At 38.4% G+C, this 16,277-nt stretch overlaps 2 protein-coding genes across 2 annotated transcripts in view; one reads left to right on the top strand and one right to left on the bottom strand.

Annotated features, from left to right (window-relative positions):
* Positions 1-4,660, bottom strand: part of LOC134853826 (E3 ubiquitin-protein ligase TRIM9-like) — a 34,717-nt gene extending 30,057 nt beyond the window's left edge. Inside the window, exons 1-2 of the mRNA XM_063869743.1 lie at positions 3,395-4,660; positions 2,630-2,874 (exon numbers count right to left, since the gene is read on the bottom strand). Of these exons, the coding sequence (XP_063725813.1) occupies positions 2,630-2,874; positions 3,395-3,505 (356 nt within the window). The 5' untranslated portion in view covers positions 3,506-4,660. The remainder of the gene's footprint in view (positions 1-2,629; positions 2,875-3,394) is intronic.
* Positions 4,661-9,819: 5,159 nt separating this feature from the next.
* LOC134853926 (cilia- and flagella-associated protein 53-like) overlaps positions 9,820-16,277 on the top strand; it is a 128,631-nt gene continuing 122,173 nt past the window's right edge. Inside the window, exon 1 of the mRNA XM_063869898.1 lies at positions 9,820-9,829. The gene's annotated coding sequence lies outside the window, so the exon portion shown is untranslated. The remainder of the gene's footprint in view (positions 9,830-16,277) is intronic.

Genomic DNA, 16,277 nt, shown 5'->3' with positions numbered 1-16,277 from the left:
GGCATTGGCGTCAACAGTTTTCCTACCTTCTAAGCAGCGGATGTTACTGAAGAGTTTTAAACAAATTGCACGGGGAAAATATTCTTAGTAAAACCAAAATGACGCTTAAGTTTCCGTTGAAAAGTGAAGCCGTTTGGTTGATTTTAGGTTTTCAAAAAATCATTACATAAAACAGCTCGAGAAGGGCGTCGAAGATTTCAATAGCAGTTTTTGAGCTTGCTCAAATGTTTTGGCCTCCAAAAACGCAAAATAATTTTTGCTCTAAATTTTACTCTTTTAGTTTTAAGTTCATCCGCAAATGTTCAAGGGACCTGTGAACTTTGTATGATAATAATCAATACTAGCCAGTAGTTAAAAAAATTGTGTCAAAAGTTTAACTTTGTGCGATCTAAGAAACCTAAATGTTTTCAATTTTTGCTATGCAAAAACAACCCTTTTAGGCCTTGATATATATATATATATATATATATATATATATATATATATATATATATATACAAACTAAACATAGGATTTCATTTTGAAAAAACATTTTGAAGTACGATATCTTTATCTTTTAGTTTTATCGACTTCACAACGCAGTAAAATATCTTCAAATAAAATTAGTTCAAAAATTTGCCTCAACCGTGAAAAAAAAATTACGGTTCAAATTTATCGATATGGCAATAAAATTTTATATTTTGACCTGCTAATAGTTAAAGAACAAAAAACTCAAATCTGGTCCATATTTTTTTCAATCCCTAAGGAACGTTGGAACAATAATACAGAGCGATTGTTTTACTCATCTTTTTTATTGTTTCCGGGTTACATTTGAGAAATGACTTTCGTCTACTCTATTTTGGTTTTGAGGAATTGCAACTGAACTTATTCGTTTAATTAAGCAATAAGTAAACTCTAAATCGGAACATTGCCCGATATACGCTTTTTAAAATTATTTCTCTTAAATTTTTTGAGCTTGGTATCTGAAGAATACCTTCCATTTTTTGGCAAATAGTTGCTAATTTTTTTAAATATATTTCTTTTCATTCATTCTCTGATTCATTAATGATCACTCTTAAATTCTTTACCAAAAATTACAAAAATTAACTACCCAAAGTAAATAAATAATACATGAGGAAACTGGTATCGTTCGAAGTATAATTAAACTATTAGAAACATATCTGAGAACAACCAAAAATTAGTTCTACATGATTTTGAGTTTTGTCTTTAGATTAGTTTTAGATTTCAAAAAAATGTACCACGCAAAGTTAAGTACCACAAATGAGTATTTTGAGGGGTCGAATGATACATCACGTTAGCAAGCCCTGTAAGTTGTGACTCGAGAAAAAGAGTTGGGTGGATGTCTTATACTAGGCTTAAAAAACCTAAATTCTAAGTTAGGCTGTGAAAACTTAGTTTTAATCCTGTAAAATTGACTTTTGATATTTTTTTCAGAGCCTTCTTCAAAAAAAAATTTTAAATCAAAGAAGAAATCTGCAACATTACGAGGCCAAACTGTGCATTTTGTGAATTGTAGGGGTATTCCACAACAAGGACGCTCTTTTTGTTCTTCCTTTGTTATTTCATTTTCATTGATCATTTCGACAAAATTTTCACGTGTTTAAAGACTTGTTTTTGGCATCCAGGATCTTACAGACAGGAAATTGTGCGCCAATTCATTGTACAGCTTGGCCTCGTAATGATTTTTTAAAATCTTTGATTTTTTTAATAAAACTTGTTGTCGAATATACTTAATTTAGTATCACTATCGGCTATGCCTAAAAATCAGATTTTTGTTCTCTTCCTCTCATCACACGACGACATAAAAACGACGCAGTTTAAAAAAAGAAAAGTTTTTTTTTTAGTTTTTTTACTTAATGTTTTTGGAAATTTTTGTGCTACTTGCACATTAGCCGGCTAATCTTGTTTTGCGTTATTGTTGTTTTTTTATTTCATCAATTTTTGTCCAAAATTTTTACGGACGTCTGTAAAACTGCAGTTCGAATAAAATTGCGCCGTCATACGATCAGTCTGGTTTATTTAGACTTTTATGGGAACATCGATTGCTGTATATATCATCATATTTGGTGCCAAGTTTGATTTCTGTGGTGAAAACTTGTTCAAGTTCCCAAAAGAAACTTTACCCATGAATAACTGTTTTCTGAGATAATAATTCAGGGAAAATATTTTTTTTTTCGTTTTTTTTTCCAAGCTTTTGAGAAATATTGGAAACATTTGCGGCTAATGACTAGTGTCTTCCATGGATGCACCCACTGGGTTTTGATCTCTTACCGCCCAAAGGCTCCTATTTTTGGTACAACTTTATGTTATCCATTGTTGACCCGCCCCTTTGATAAAAAAGATCAAAAAAGTCGGAAAGCTAGTTAAAACAAAGAGCGACTTGTAACAACATTTTAAAAGCAATCGACGAAACTTTTTGTTGTGACGTAAATTTTTGCAGTAAACTCTGCAGTTTTTTTCAGCTTTTCTTGTTTTTAACTGGTTTGAAGAATAAAACCGATGAATTATTTGAAATTTTTTGAGGAATCGGGCAACCCCTTTTTAAGTATTTGAAACTTTCTCTAGAAACCGCTAAGTTTTTTTTAAAAAACCTCGATCCGGCCGTGTTTGACTTGACCTTTGTGCTCACCTTATGACACAGGACGTAGGTGTGTGGTGATTGTTGTGGAGAGCTGAGCTGGAGTAGCGTCTCGAACTCCTGTCGTGTGAGATGGCACTTCCATTCACAAACACGCCAGAGTCAGTTTCACTCGACACACTCAGACTGTCAGAGGCGTCCTCCCCCCCTCCCCCTCCCCCTCCTATGTTGTCGGCAGATGAGCCTGCTATCGCCCCTCTACTACTCGAACCCCCCGCTTGCTGCTGACTGTTTCCCTAAACACGCCAAAAACATTATAAAGTTCAAGCTAAAATGCAAAAAAAATACCAAATTTTTAGTGATAATAAAACTAAAACACAACGTTCTTTTTTAAATCAAAATTCCGCATAAATTTCATAAAGATTTTCATAAAGGCGACGATTTTTTTGCTACTACCTTTTGGATCCCACTTTCTGTGCTTCATTTTTTGGCACTTTTTTGAAGATAATAAAAGCGTCTTTTGTATTTTTCTTTTTAGAACTTATTAACTAGAGCTTCAGCGCATAAACAGTGATTTAAAATTGAATAAAAAATTAATTTATTAGGAAAAATTTCAGATCTATCTATCTATCTAATTCCCCCTTTCGCACCTAGTAACGAAATGCAGCCCCTTTAAAAAAACTAATTCAACGGATAAACGCATATGAATTTGTACCTAGTAACGAATATCTCACTGCGTCCCTTTGCAAACAGGGGCGGGGGGGGGGGTAACTAAAAAAGATCCAATATTTTAAATAGAAGAGAGGGTTCGCTTGCCTTTCGGAGCAGCTGAACTGCACAGAGATAGCAGATAGAATGTCGACAGGGAAGAATGCGCGGCTGGATGAAGAGAGACTTGCACTCATAACACTTCAAGTGAGAAGCCATCTCTGATGGTCAAAATAATCACGCGAACAGCAAAAATAAAAGAGTTTTTGATATAGGCAAAATAAACTATTAAGTCGTTTATTATGAAACTATACTCAGTCACGTGGAAAAATTTAATGAAGTTTGAAAAAGTGTCATCTTTTATTGCACCCAAGTGACATTTTAATTGAAATATTTGTCAATTATTCGGAAAGGGTGTTAGAGAAACAAAATAGACCCGATTCATAAAACCAAAATTTATCGGTTTGCGGCTTTATTTTGTGGTTTGGAAACCTATACGTAAAGATAACAGATATAAAGGTTTAATTGGGAACATCAAAAATTGGAATCTGTTTTGAGGGTAAAGAGCTCTAATTGAAACCAAATTAGGCGCATATTGGCAGAGCCGTTACAGTTGAAACTGGGCAAATTTAACTTTCTAGCTGGGCCGCAGAATTCGAGAAAGTACGGGTAAGCGAAATGTTTTGACAAATAAGAAGAGCGAAACTTGTACTTTGTAGGGCTTGTTTTTAATAACAAGCTGCAAAAGACTAAATTGGGCAGTAAAAGAAGGCCACTCAAGCAAAACTTACAAATTTTACTGTTGCAAAACCGCCAATTCCAAATGGCGTCTCAAGCTCAATTTCATACCATATGGTGAAGAGTTGAAGAAATTACTCGCACAAATGTTGGCAAAGTATTAAATTTTGCAATAAAAGAAAAAAACTAAGGCAATTCGTCTTTTCTTGGTAAATAATGAATAGTTTTTGTTGGATTTTCAGGTAAATTTTCACCGTGAAGTGAACAGTGTTTCTATTGAATTTTACACCGGTAAATTTGTAAATTTGTGCAGATATACGGCGGGCGGTCTGAAATTAGGAGCAGAGGCTTGAAAAAAGTGGGAAAAGAGATAAATGATAAATTTGTGGTGGTGTATTTGGGGGAGTGATAGCAAATTTATGGTCCAGTTTTTTTTTCGCTCTCCCAATCGAAGCGGCTTTAGTAAAAAGTGGGATTGCATAAAATATACATGAAGAAGGAATAAAGACAAGAGAGAGGGAAAACTGTCTCTGCGTATATCGGCACGGAAGGCATCTCTTGTTCTGTTCTCATAATCCCATTGGCTGAACTAGTTTTCAAAAGGAATTATTAATCAAATGGAAAAAAAGAGAAAAGAACATAAAAACGAGTTAAATTAAGCAAGTAACGGTGGCTGGAATTTCCTGCGAGAACAATTATATTGTCTCAGTCAGTTCTACCACAAAACAATTCTTTCCAAGCCCCCACCCCGATTTTTGGAAAGTATTGTTCAATTTTCAGTTATGAAATATTGCATGTGTTAATGCTTGTGTTCCAAAGCGTATTTACAAAAGTGGACATCGCGAGCGGTTTTAGGAGGAAAACTGAATGCAACTAGGATGTCTGAAGCTACTCATGTCGCCAGTTTAATATTTTTTCGAGTGTCGAGAAAACCGGCTTGAAAGTTTTGATTTTTCGTCTGATTTCGAGCAAATTAAGCTAGCGATCAGGCGTACAACAGCTTAATTAAGCCAAATTGAACCCCAAAAACTTAACGTTAAAGCTGATAAAATTAGTATTTGGAGTTTTTTAGCACCATTTAGGAAACCAAAAACTTCCAAAATTGAAAAATTTTCAGCAAAAAAAATTGTCGATTTTTTGTTTTTGTATTCAATTTTTTTAGAATGCTTGTGTCCAATTTGCCTATATATTATGAGCAAAAATATGCCTAAAATATAGTTATATATCAGTTACTTTTGTCACTCCACGCAGAAAAACTTCACTAAATTGAAAAAAAAAGTTTTTTTTTGTAGTTTTTTTAAAGACTATGGTCGGACCATTCTGTGCTACTCGCACTGTAACCGGCTATCTTTGTTTTTGTAGGGATAAGCAGTTGGAAATAAGACTGACAAAAAAGTTGTTAGAGCCTTTAAAAACTATAAAACCGCTAAAAATCAAGTTCGCGACAAAAAAATCAAACTTTAAATTAGTGGTGCGATTTTCAAAAATCCAAATAAGAAAATGCCATTGATTTTGCTAGTGCTATTAAATGAATAATGAACAATGACGCGATTTGCAAAATGGTTTTGCTCGATTAAACCTGTTACTAGATCATCATATGTTGTCAAGGAGATCTGAAATTGAAGATATTGAGCTGTGTTTGTTTTGAACTTTCAAGCATCTTAGGCATGGCGTCACAAAAGTTTGTTTTTAATAAATCTATCAAACATTTTAGATTTTTTCCCCTGCTTAGAAAATTTATGCAAACATTGGTGCAAATGATGCTAAAAGCAAACCAAACAAAATTGTGAGCCAAACATTACAAAACCTAACCAAAAGTCCGATTAGTTTTCTCAATGATGCTTTTAACTGTTCCATCGCTTTGACAAGAGGGAAGATCCGTTACAGGACCCGTTGATGAAATTTCTTTGTAATTAATATGATTTAATTTTTTGCTAGTTACCAAAGGGCAAGGCGGTTGACAGGCTGTTATCATCGGCTTCTGGTTTTTAAATGGATCTTGTTAACAGCCTACCAACCGGCCTACTCTATATTAATAATCATAATAAATTGTATCCAGGTAACAAAAAAAAACATATGTTCACCGTAGTGAAATTACAACTGCCTGGAAGAACACCAATGGATCTACAGATCCGTTTTCAGGTGTCTACGAGCGGAAAAAGGTTTCATATGATGCCTGATTACCAACTTTAACTAAACCAAAAATCAATATTTTGCTGAAAAGAAACGGGTGAGTCAAAAACGAAAAATAACGAAAAAAGAAAAAACCGAAATAGTGAAAACATTCGGCAAGAATGAAGGTACGTTTTTCCAAAAACTTCTTTGTTGTCAATGATGTATCATTCCAAAAAGTAGTTGAAACCGTTTACATCAAAACGAGTGGCAGTTGTTAAAAAACTTATGTAGTTTGGATGTTAATATATAACACAGTTCAGCATTTTTCTTAGCCTTGAAAGAGTTGTGTTTTTGGAGATATCAAACGTGAATACTACCACCTTCCGAGCCTGAAAACGTGCCTCCATTAACTTGCTTATTTTTCAATGTTTCAATAACTCATAAAATTGGAGTTAGTTTGCGGAAAAAGTTTGTTTTCAACTCTAATGTTACTGACTGATTTTTACGGAATCTGAGCAGTATTTTGAAAAAATGTTCGCGTTTTGATTGGTGGAAATCAATTTTTGTTTGTTTGTAGATTCTAACGCTAAAACATTGTACTGAATAACTATTGTACTCAGTATCTACAGTACTGAAAGTTTGGACAAAATGTTTAGTGGACAAATATTTCTTCAGACATGCTACGAAACAATTGAAGCTTCTTATCTAACAATTTTTTTGCTGTGCGAAGTTCAAATTTTTGTCAGCGAAAGATTTTTTTAACTCAAATACTTCCTTATTAAATTTAATTTGCGTTCTGCTGGGTTTCTGTTTTTGAGCATCTTGTTTTACACTTTTTGTTTGTAATTTGAGCACATTGTCACGTACGGTATCGAACTAAGGGATCAAACCCACTTGACGAAGTTTCGGGCTATATACCTATTCTAGAGTACCAATGGTACAGTTCAACTGGAACATGTCCACCTTCTGGTCTTACCGTGATAACTTTTTAGGTAAACCTGTGAGTTTTTTCTCGTTGCGCTTTCGGATACGAGGCTTGACTAACCGAGTATGGCGGGCCACAAGAAAAACAAAAAACGGTTAAAAGACATGAAACAAAAAAAGAAAAGAGAGTAAAAAAAAACAGAAAAAAGAGAAAAAGGACAGTGAATTTGTTTCCCAGATTGGATGGAGTGACCTTTGTGTTAATTATTAGTATACCTATACTGTTTCTCATTAAGACCGATTGTTTCGATCAAAGTAGCAGTTTTCGACAGGTGCCCGAGAGAACGGGCGTTGAAAGGGTTTTCAGATAGCCTTGCAACCTTGGAGAACTACTGGGACACTTTACTGGAAAAGGTGACCAGTTGGAAAGTGAAGGGGTTCAGAGGACTGAGTCCTGGGAATCAAGAGAGGACACTACTGGGAAGAAATTACCAGTAGTGTGAAGAGTGCAGTGGGACCGCTGCAGGAGACACCGAAGTGTGCTGTTTGGTCAAAAATAAATCATTAAAGTGCACTTTATACTATAAGTGGATGGTATTAAAAGTGAATAAACGGCTTCCCACAATTTTTGTTTGAGCAAACGTTTTTATTTGTGCAGAACTCGGAAACAGGTTCTACGGGTTTTCCCTTGAGTGGTTTAGCAGCCATCGCGCTTAAAGGGATTTTCCACTTCAGTGGGGGGCTGGAAAGGGGGAGGTTAGACAGGGGTTTGGTCAAGATAAAGGGTAGTGATTGGGAATTTAAAAAACTGGGCCTTATTTTTGTAACCATACAATCGACCTCCTCGATTTGGTTACATTAGATTAACCACAGTCAATATTGACCACAATAAAGACTGAAAAAAGGAGTTGGAACGCGAAGTTACCCCATAGTAAACTTGAGATAAAGTAGGTGGTCTGGCCGGATCAGGTGGGGGGATCAGAAATCAGTATATTTTTCAGATGCTGATAAGGTAATTAACTCCAGATACACAAAAGTAGTGGAAATTACGCTTGCCAACCAGGTACCAGACAAACTATTTAGAACGACCGTCTTAGCATTTTTGACAAAATACATTTTGGTTAGAGTTTTCATAACACTTTTGAGTTTTTACATGGAAGTGTTAAAAAAAGAATTGCTACATTTTAATAACAATCGGAGTTAATTTTAGGTAATTTTCAGCCACAACATGGTGTGGAAAACCCGATCTGACTTTTCAATTGCAACTGATTGAGGGACCACAGGACACTTTGGAGATATTGAGATCAATTTTTGATAAAAATAATGGGGATGGGGCTTTTTACACAAGTCCTTGAGACAGTCCTGGAAAGCTCAACCAATTTCCCAACACTGGTTTGCTGGAGTCTTGGGAAGCTAAGAAACTGCCCCACACTACATCTACTTTAGTCTTGGAAAGCTAACACAACTGCCCAAAAATACATCTACTTGACTCCTGGGAAGCTAAATCAACTGCCCAACTTTGGTTTGCTGGAGTCTTGGGAAGCCAAAACAACTGTCCAACACTAAATGTGCTGGAGTCCTGTGCAGCTAAATCAACTGCCCAACACTGATTTGCTGGAGTCCTTAGAGACTAAATCCACTGCCCAACATTTGAGTCCCGGAAAGGTAAATCAACTGCCCAACACTGGAGCCTTGGGAGGCTAAATCAACTACCCTAGACTTGGGTCCTGGGAAGCTAGATTAACTACCCAACACTGGAGTCTTGGGAGACTGAATCAACTACCCTTCACTTGAGTCCTGGGAAGCTAAATCAACTGCCCAACACTAAATCTGCTGGAGTCCTGTGAAGCTAAATCAACTGCCCAACACCAAACCTGCTGGAGTCCTTAGAAGCTATATTAACTGCCCAACATTTGAGTCCCGGAAAGTTAAATCAACTGCCCAACACTGGAGTCTTGGGAAGCTAAATGAACTGCCCAATACTTAAGTCCTGTGAAGCTAAATCAACTGCCCAACACCAAATCTGCTGGAGTCCTTAGAAGCTATATCAACTGCCCAACATTTGAGTCCCGGAAAGTTAAATCAACTGCCCAACACTGGAGTCCTGTGCAGCTAAATCAACTGCCCAACACTGATTTGCTGGAGTCCTTAGAGGCTAAATCAACTGCCCAACATTTGAGTCCCGGAAAAGTAAATCAACTGCCCAACACTGGAGTCTCGGGAGGTTAAATCAACTACCCTCGACTTGGGTCCTGGGAAGCAAGATTAACTACCTAGCACTGGAGTCTTGGGAGACTGAACCAACTACCCTACACTTGAGTCCTGGGAAGCTAAATCAACTGCCCAACACTAAATCTGCTGGAGTCCTGTGAAGCTATATCAACTGCCCAACATTTGAGTCCCGGAAAGTTAAATCAACTGCCCAACACTAGAGTCCTGGGAAGCTTAATCAACTGCCCAACACTTAAGTCCTGGTAAGCTAAATTAACTACTCAACACTGGAGTCTTGGGAAGCTAAATCAACTGCCCAACACTTAAGTCCTGGGAAGCTAAATTAACTACTCAACACTGAAACATTGTACTGAATAACTATTGTACTCAGTATCTACAGTACTGAAAGTTTGGACAAAATGTTTAGTGGACAAATATTTCTTCAGACATGCTACGAAACAATTGAAGCTTCTTATCTAACAATTTTTTTGCTGTGCGAAGTTCAAATTTTTGTCAGCGAAAGATTTTTTAAACTCAAATACTTCCTTATTAAATTTAATTTGCGTTCTGCTGGGTTTCTGTTTTTGAGCATCTTGTTTTACACTTTTTGTTTGTAATTTGAGCACATTTTCACGTACGGTATCGAACTAAGGGATCAAACCCACTTGACGAAGTTTCGGGCTATATGCCTATTCTAGAGTACCAATGGTACAGTTCAACTGGAACATGTCCACCTTCTGGTCTTACCGTGATAACTTTTTAATAAACCTGTGAGTTTTTTCTCGTTGCGCTTTCGGATACGAGGCTTGACTAACCGAGTATGGCGGGCCACAAGAAAAACAAAAAACGGTTAAAAGACATGAAACAAAAAAAGAAAAGAGAGTAAAAAAAAACAGAAAAAAGAGAAAAAGGACAGTGAATTTGGTTCCCAGATTGGATGGAGTGACCTTTGTGTTAATTATTAGTATACCTATACTGTTTCTCATTAAGACCGATTGTTTCGATCAAAGTAGCAGTTTTTGACAGGTGCCCGAGAGAACGGGCGTTGAAAGGGTTTTCAGATAGCCTTGCAACCTTGGAGAACTACTGGGACACTTTACTGGAAAAGGTGACCAGTTGGAAAGTGAAGGGGTTCAGAGGACTGAGTCCTAGGAATCAAGAGAGGACACTGCTGGGAAGAAATTACCAGTAGTGTGAAGAGTGCAGTGGGACCGCTGCAGGAGACACCGAAGTGTGCTGTTTGGTCAAAAATAAATCATTAAAGTGCACTTTATACTATAAGTGGATGGTATTAAAAGTGAATAAACGGCTTCCCACAACTTTTGTTTGAGCAAACGTTTTTATTTGTGCAGAACTCGGAAACAGGTTCTACGGGTTTTCCCTTGAGTGGTTTAGCAGCCATCGCGCTTAAAGGGATTTTCCACTTCAGTGGGGGGCTGGAAAGGGGGAGGTTAGACAGGGGTTTGGTCAAGATAAAGGGTAGTGATTGGGAATTTAAAAAACTGGGCCTTATTTTTGTAACCATACAATCGACCTCCTCGATTTGGTTACATTAGATTAACCACAGTCAATATTGACCACAATAAAGACTGAAAAAAGGAGTTGGAACGCGAAGTTACCCCATAGTAAACTTGAGATAAAGTAGGTGGTCTGGCCGGATCAGGTGGGGGGGGGGGATCAGAAATCAGTATATTTTTCAGATGCTGATAAGGTAATTAACTCCAGATACACAAAAGTAGTGGAAATTACGCTTGCCAACCAGGTACCAGACAAACTATTTAGAACGACCGTCTTAGCATTTTTGACAAAATACATTTTGGTTAGAGTTTTCATAACACTTTTGAGTTTTTACATGGAAGTGTTAAAAAAAGAATTGCTACATTTTAATAACAATCGGAGTTAATTTTAGGTAATTTTCAGCCACAACATGGTGTAGAAAACCCGATCTGACTTTTCAATTGCAACTGATTGAGGGACCACAGGACACTTTGGAGATATTGAGATCAATTTTTGATAAAAATAATGGGGATGGGGCTTTTTACACAAGTCCTTGAGACAGTCCTGGAAAGCTCAACCAATTTCCCAACACTGGTTTGCTGGAGTCTTGGGAAGCTAAGAAACTGCCCCACACTACATCTACTTTAGTCTTGGAAAGCTAACACAACTTCCCAAAAATACATCTACTTGACTCCTGGGAAGCTAAATCAACTGCCCAACTTTGGTTTGCTGGAGTCTTGGGAAGCCAAAACAACTGTCCAACACTAAATGTGCTGGAGTCCTGTGCAGCTAAATCAACTGCCCAACACTGATTTGCTGGAGTTCTTAGAGGCTAAATCCACTGCCCAACATTTGAGTCCCGGAAAGGTAAATCAACTGCCAACACTGGAGCCTTGGGAGGCTAAATCAACTACCCTAGACTTGGGTCCTGGGAAGCTAGATTAACTACCCAACACTGGAGTCTTGGGAGACTGAATCAACTACCCTTCACTTGAGTCCTGGGAAGCTAAATCAACTGCCCAACACTAAATCTGCTGGAGTCCTGTGAAGCTAAATCAACTGCCCAACACCAAACCTGCTGGAGTCCTTAGAAGCTATATCAACTGCCCAACATTTGAGTCCCGGAAAGTTAAATCAACTGCCCAACACTGGAGTCTTGGGAAGCTAAATGAACTGCCCAATACTTAAGTCCTGTGAAGCTAAATCAACTGCCCAACACCAAATCTGCTGGAGTCCTTAGAAGCTATATCAACTGCCCAACATTTGAGTCCCGGAAAGTTAAATCAACTGCCCAACACTGGAGTCCTGTGCAGCTAAATCAACTGCCCAACACTGATTTGCTGGAGTCCTTAGAGGCTAAATCAACTGCCCAACATTTGAGTCCCGGAAAAGTAAATCAACTGCCCAACACTGGAGTCTCGGGAGGTTAAATCAACTACCCTCGACTTGGGTCCTGGGAAGCAAGATTAACTACCCAGCACTGGAGTCTTGGGAGACTGAATCAACTACCCTACACTTGAGTCCTGGGAAGCTAAATCAACTGCCCAACACTAAATCTGCTGGAGTCCTGTGAAGCTATATCAACTGCCCAACATTTGAGTCCCGGAAAGTTAAATCAACTGCCCAACACTAGAGTCCTGGGAAGCTAAATCAACTGCCCAACACTTAAGTCCTGGTAAGCTAAATTAACTACACAACACTGGAGTCTTGGAAAGCTAAATCAACTGCCCAACACTTAAGTCCTGGGAAGCTAAATTAACTACTCAACACTGAAGTCTTGGGAGGCTAAATCAACTACCCTACACTTGAGTCCTGGGAAGCTAAATCAACTGCCCAACACTAAATCTGCTGGAGTCATGTGAAGCTAGATCAACTGCCCAACACTAAATCTGCTGGAAAGTCCCGGAAAGTTAAATCAACTGCCCAACACTGGAGTCTTGGGAAGCTAAATCAACTGCCCAACACTTGAGTCCTGGGAAGCTAAATAAACTGCCCAACACTTGAGTTTGAGTAAACTAAAACAGGTGCCCAACACTAAAGGAAATGAGTCTTGGGGAATAAGACAACTGCCCAAGTCTAAAGGAATCAAGACGCTAGGGTATGCACAGTACTTGGGTTTTTGGGGTTCTTGGAAGCTAATGTTATAGCTCTAAAATAAATTCTTGAATAGGAACAATAGGAAAAAACAGTAGGAAATAAAAGTTTTAAGCCAGACTGCTGAAATAAAAATTAAATCGAACTTGATTTAGAAAGATTAGAAATCTAAAGGTATTTTCTTAAACTTTTGTATTTTAATAATACCTGTATATATAGGAAAATGTAAATAAACTAAAATTGTATTTAGAGAACATGACAAAAATAAGAGTGTCATTAGAGGAAAAAGTCAGGTTTGGGCCAAGGAAAAATCGCCCAATAGGAAAAACAGGAAGAGAAAGAGATAAAGGATGCAATAGAAGAGAAACTTGCGAAACAAAAGAATACGCCCATAGCAGAAGTTGATCTAGAGACACCTGAACAAAATTTTGATGACAAGAAGCAAAAGCAATTGAGTTCTCGCCAATAGACAATGTACACGAGGTCACTGGGAACACCCCGGACTCACAAATGACTCACAAACAAAAAGCACATCCTTCACGGAGAGGTTTCCCGCCATGGTTTGGATGAGGTCGAAAGCTAAAGAAGAAGTAACAGCTGGGACAAGCAAAAGTGAGACCTTTGGAACGGATTCCACCATAAAAACGGAGGCTGGCGAAGGAGGGGAACAAAGCACTAGAACCATGGGGGAAAAGAGAGTCACGCAATTATATCCGAAACAGAATCAAAGATACAGCCAACGGAGATTGGGGACTTGATGCGAAAATAGAACAGATAGAAAAAAGACTCAAGTGTGGCGAGAAAGACCGATAAGAACTGATGAGGGAGGTCAGACATAAAAAAAAAGAAAACCTTGATAACTACTTCACCATGGCGAGAGCAACTGAAGAAAAGTTTCAACAAATGGCTGGAATAGTAGAAAAGGTTGACAACGAACGCGAGAAGTTCATCATGAAGGATATGGAAGAAATGAAGAAACGGTTTGAAACCGTAAACGACAAAATTTGGAGTCTGGAGACGAGAATGGACAAGATGAACAGAGACCAAACAGAAAATTCCTGTGCCATACAGTCCAAATTGGATGCGCTCTTGAGAAATAAAAAAGTAGCAGAGAAAACAGTGAGACAACCTGGAATAAGGTGGGAGTTTGCGGAACCTCGTCGTAAGAAACAAGAATCCACTCCATTTCACCAAATCCACAATAACATAGGATCGGAAACAGGAAAATTAGCAGTCGAAAAAGACATTCAGGAAATCAAAAGAGTTTAAAGACGATTCGAATGGCTGCATAGACACCTGGATCGAGTTGATGAGGCTACGTCAAGAGCAAGACAACTTGAATGATGAAAGACAAGCCTGCACAGCGATACTAAGCAATCTGGAGGGCACAGCACTGAAGCGCGTGGTTGCCAAGAAGTAAGATGAAGGTGATACAACGGACAAGGTTTTCGAAATAATGATGAATCGTTTCGGCTCTGAAATGAAGAGACATCAAGCAATGATGAGGTTTGAGAAAAAGAGACCACGGAATGACGCATCGATTGATCAATTTCTGGATAATTTAGAGAGCTTTAGGAGAAGAAGTGATCCGGAGAAGTCAACCAACGGGACAAACTTTAGCCTTGCCTCGAAATTCTTAGACGGGGTGAAGAGTGATGACATAAGGACAAAGTTGGCGACCTATTATGCGCTAGCGAAAGACAATGCACCAAACCCAGAAAAGATGAGACAGAAATCTAGAGAAAACATGCTAATGAAACCAAAAAAGTATTCATTTTCGGAGAACCGAAATGTTCTAGGGGGGAGCCAGCAGCAAAATTCGACGTGGTACAGGCCGAGAGACAATATGGACAAACACAGGTGATGTTTTAATTGTGGATCAGCAGATCATCCCCTAGCGGATTGCACTTCTTACAAACAAGGTAAGAAAAGCGTGGGTTATGCACCAGATGGAAACGACATGGACCAGATGGAAGAACATGAGTTCTGCAGGGGCTTGGTAACCAAGATTGGCGGTAGATGTTTCTTTTCTAACCAGGAAGGTCACTTCAGAATGGATTGTCCTCTGTTTTGGAAAGCAGGAAAGAAACAAAATCACCCGAAACACAATTTAGCGCTAGCGGCTGTGCAAAACACTAAAAATAGACAGGCTGAGAGTGACTTGCAAAACAAGGACCTAATAAAAGATTAATTGTCAAGGAAATCGGTGAAAGCGTCAATCGAAGAAAAGGAAACCAAAGGGGTAGAAGCTAGAGGTACGCTGGAGATAAACTACAGAAAGCAGTAGCAGTAGCAATAAATAAAGTGAAACATGATTTGGCAACGAAGGAAACTGAACGGAGGCTGAGACAGGAAGTAGAAAAACAAGAAATAGATGAGACGATGTCAGCAGTAAGAGCCGAGTCTGAGATAAGCGAAAATCTAAAGACCAGGATCAATTGCAATACCTTGAAATTGGAGACTGGGAAACTTTTCGAGATCACAAAAATTTAAGCGAGGATAATGTCAATAATCACCGTAAGTGGTCACGAAGTAAAGAGGAATCTGAGCGAACCAAAAGACCAAACACTGATGCATAGACGTATATGCGGACTATTTGCGCGCCATTAGTCCTCAAACTCCAACAAATGCGATCAGAGCATTACTGACAAGATCCGGTGGAAAATCGATAAGAGTAGGCTGCAGGCACACCGAGGCGTATGGTCCACACGAGTTTATGCTAAATATAGATGGAGTCAACCTTAAAAAAAGACGATGATAACTAGTGATGATGACCTGGTCGGCCAAAACTTCATGGGTCGAGAGGAGCTAAAGGTGAGGTTAATTGAAAACTGCGCAATGCTTGAAGATGACACTTTACATTTGGGCACGAAAGCGGACGTGTCTGCTCATCTATTGGACATAAGTCGAAAATAGAAGCCTTCAAACGGCTACTAAATACGGGAGTTGTCTTGAGCGTGATACCAATGGAAATATGGAGACCAATGGAATTCGACAAAGATGACTTGATAGACTCCAGAATCCGGCTGTCAGTCGCAAACAAAGGAGTGCTAAGGGATCTTGACAGAACACCGATAATAGCATCAAGTTTGGGGGAACGCAATCTATGGATGAGCTTTCTTGTATCGGATCAATTTTTTTTGGGCAGGGATTTCATCAGCAACTTTGATGTAACAACGGATCTTAACAATGCGAAGTTCAGGATTCGAAATCCGGAAAGGAAGTACGTAAAAAAACGGGTAAAATTGATAATTGAACAGGAATGCAAAGCTTCGCTTTTCTTGAGTAGGAGGGTGAGGTTGAAAATCAAAGCGGCTTCACTTGTAAGCCTGAAATTGAAGAGCTACATTGAGCTCAGTGATAATAACCCAAAATAAACAGTAATAAATAATAACCCAAATAGCTCAGTGAT

This window comes from Symsagittifera roscoffensis, chromosome 9, assembly GCF_963678635.1.
Source record: "Symsagittifera roscoffensis chromosome 9, txSymRosc1.1, whole genome shotgun sequence".
Classification (NCBI taxonomy): Eukaryota; Metazoa; Xenacoelomorpha; order Acoela; family Convolutidae; genus Symsagittifera; species Symsagittifera roscoffensis.
The sequence above is the reverse complement of the archived record's forward strand: the minus strand, read 5'-3'. Positions and strand labels throughout refer to the sequence as shown.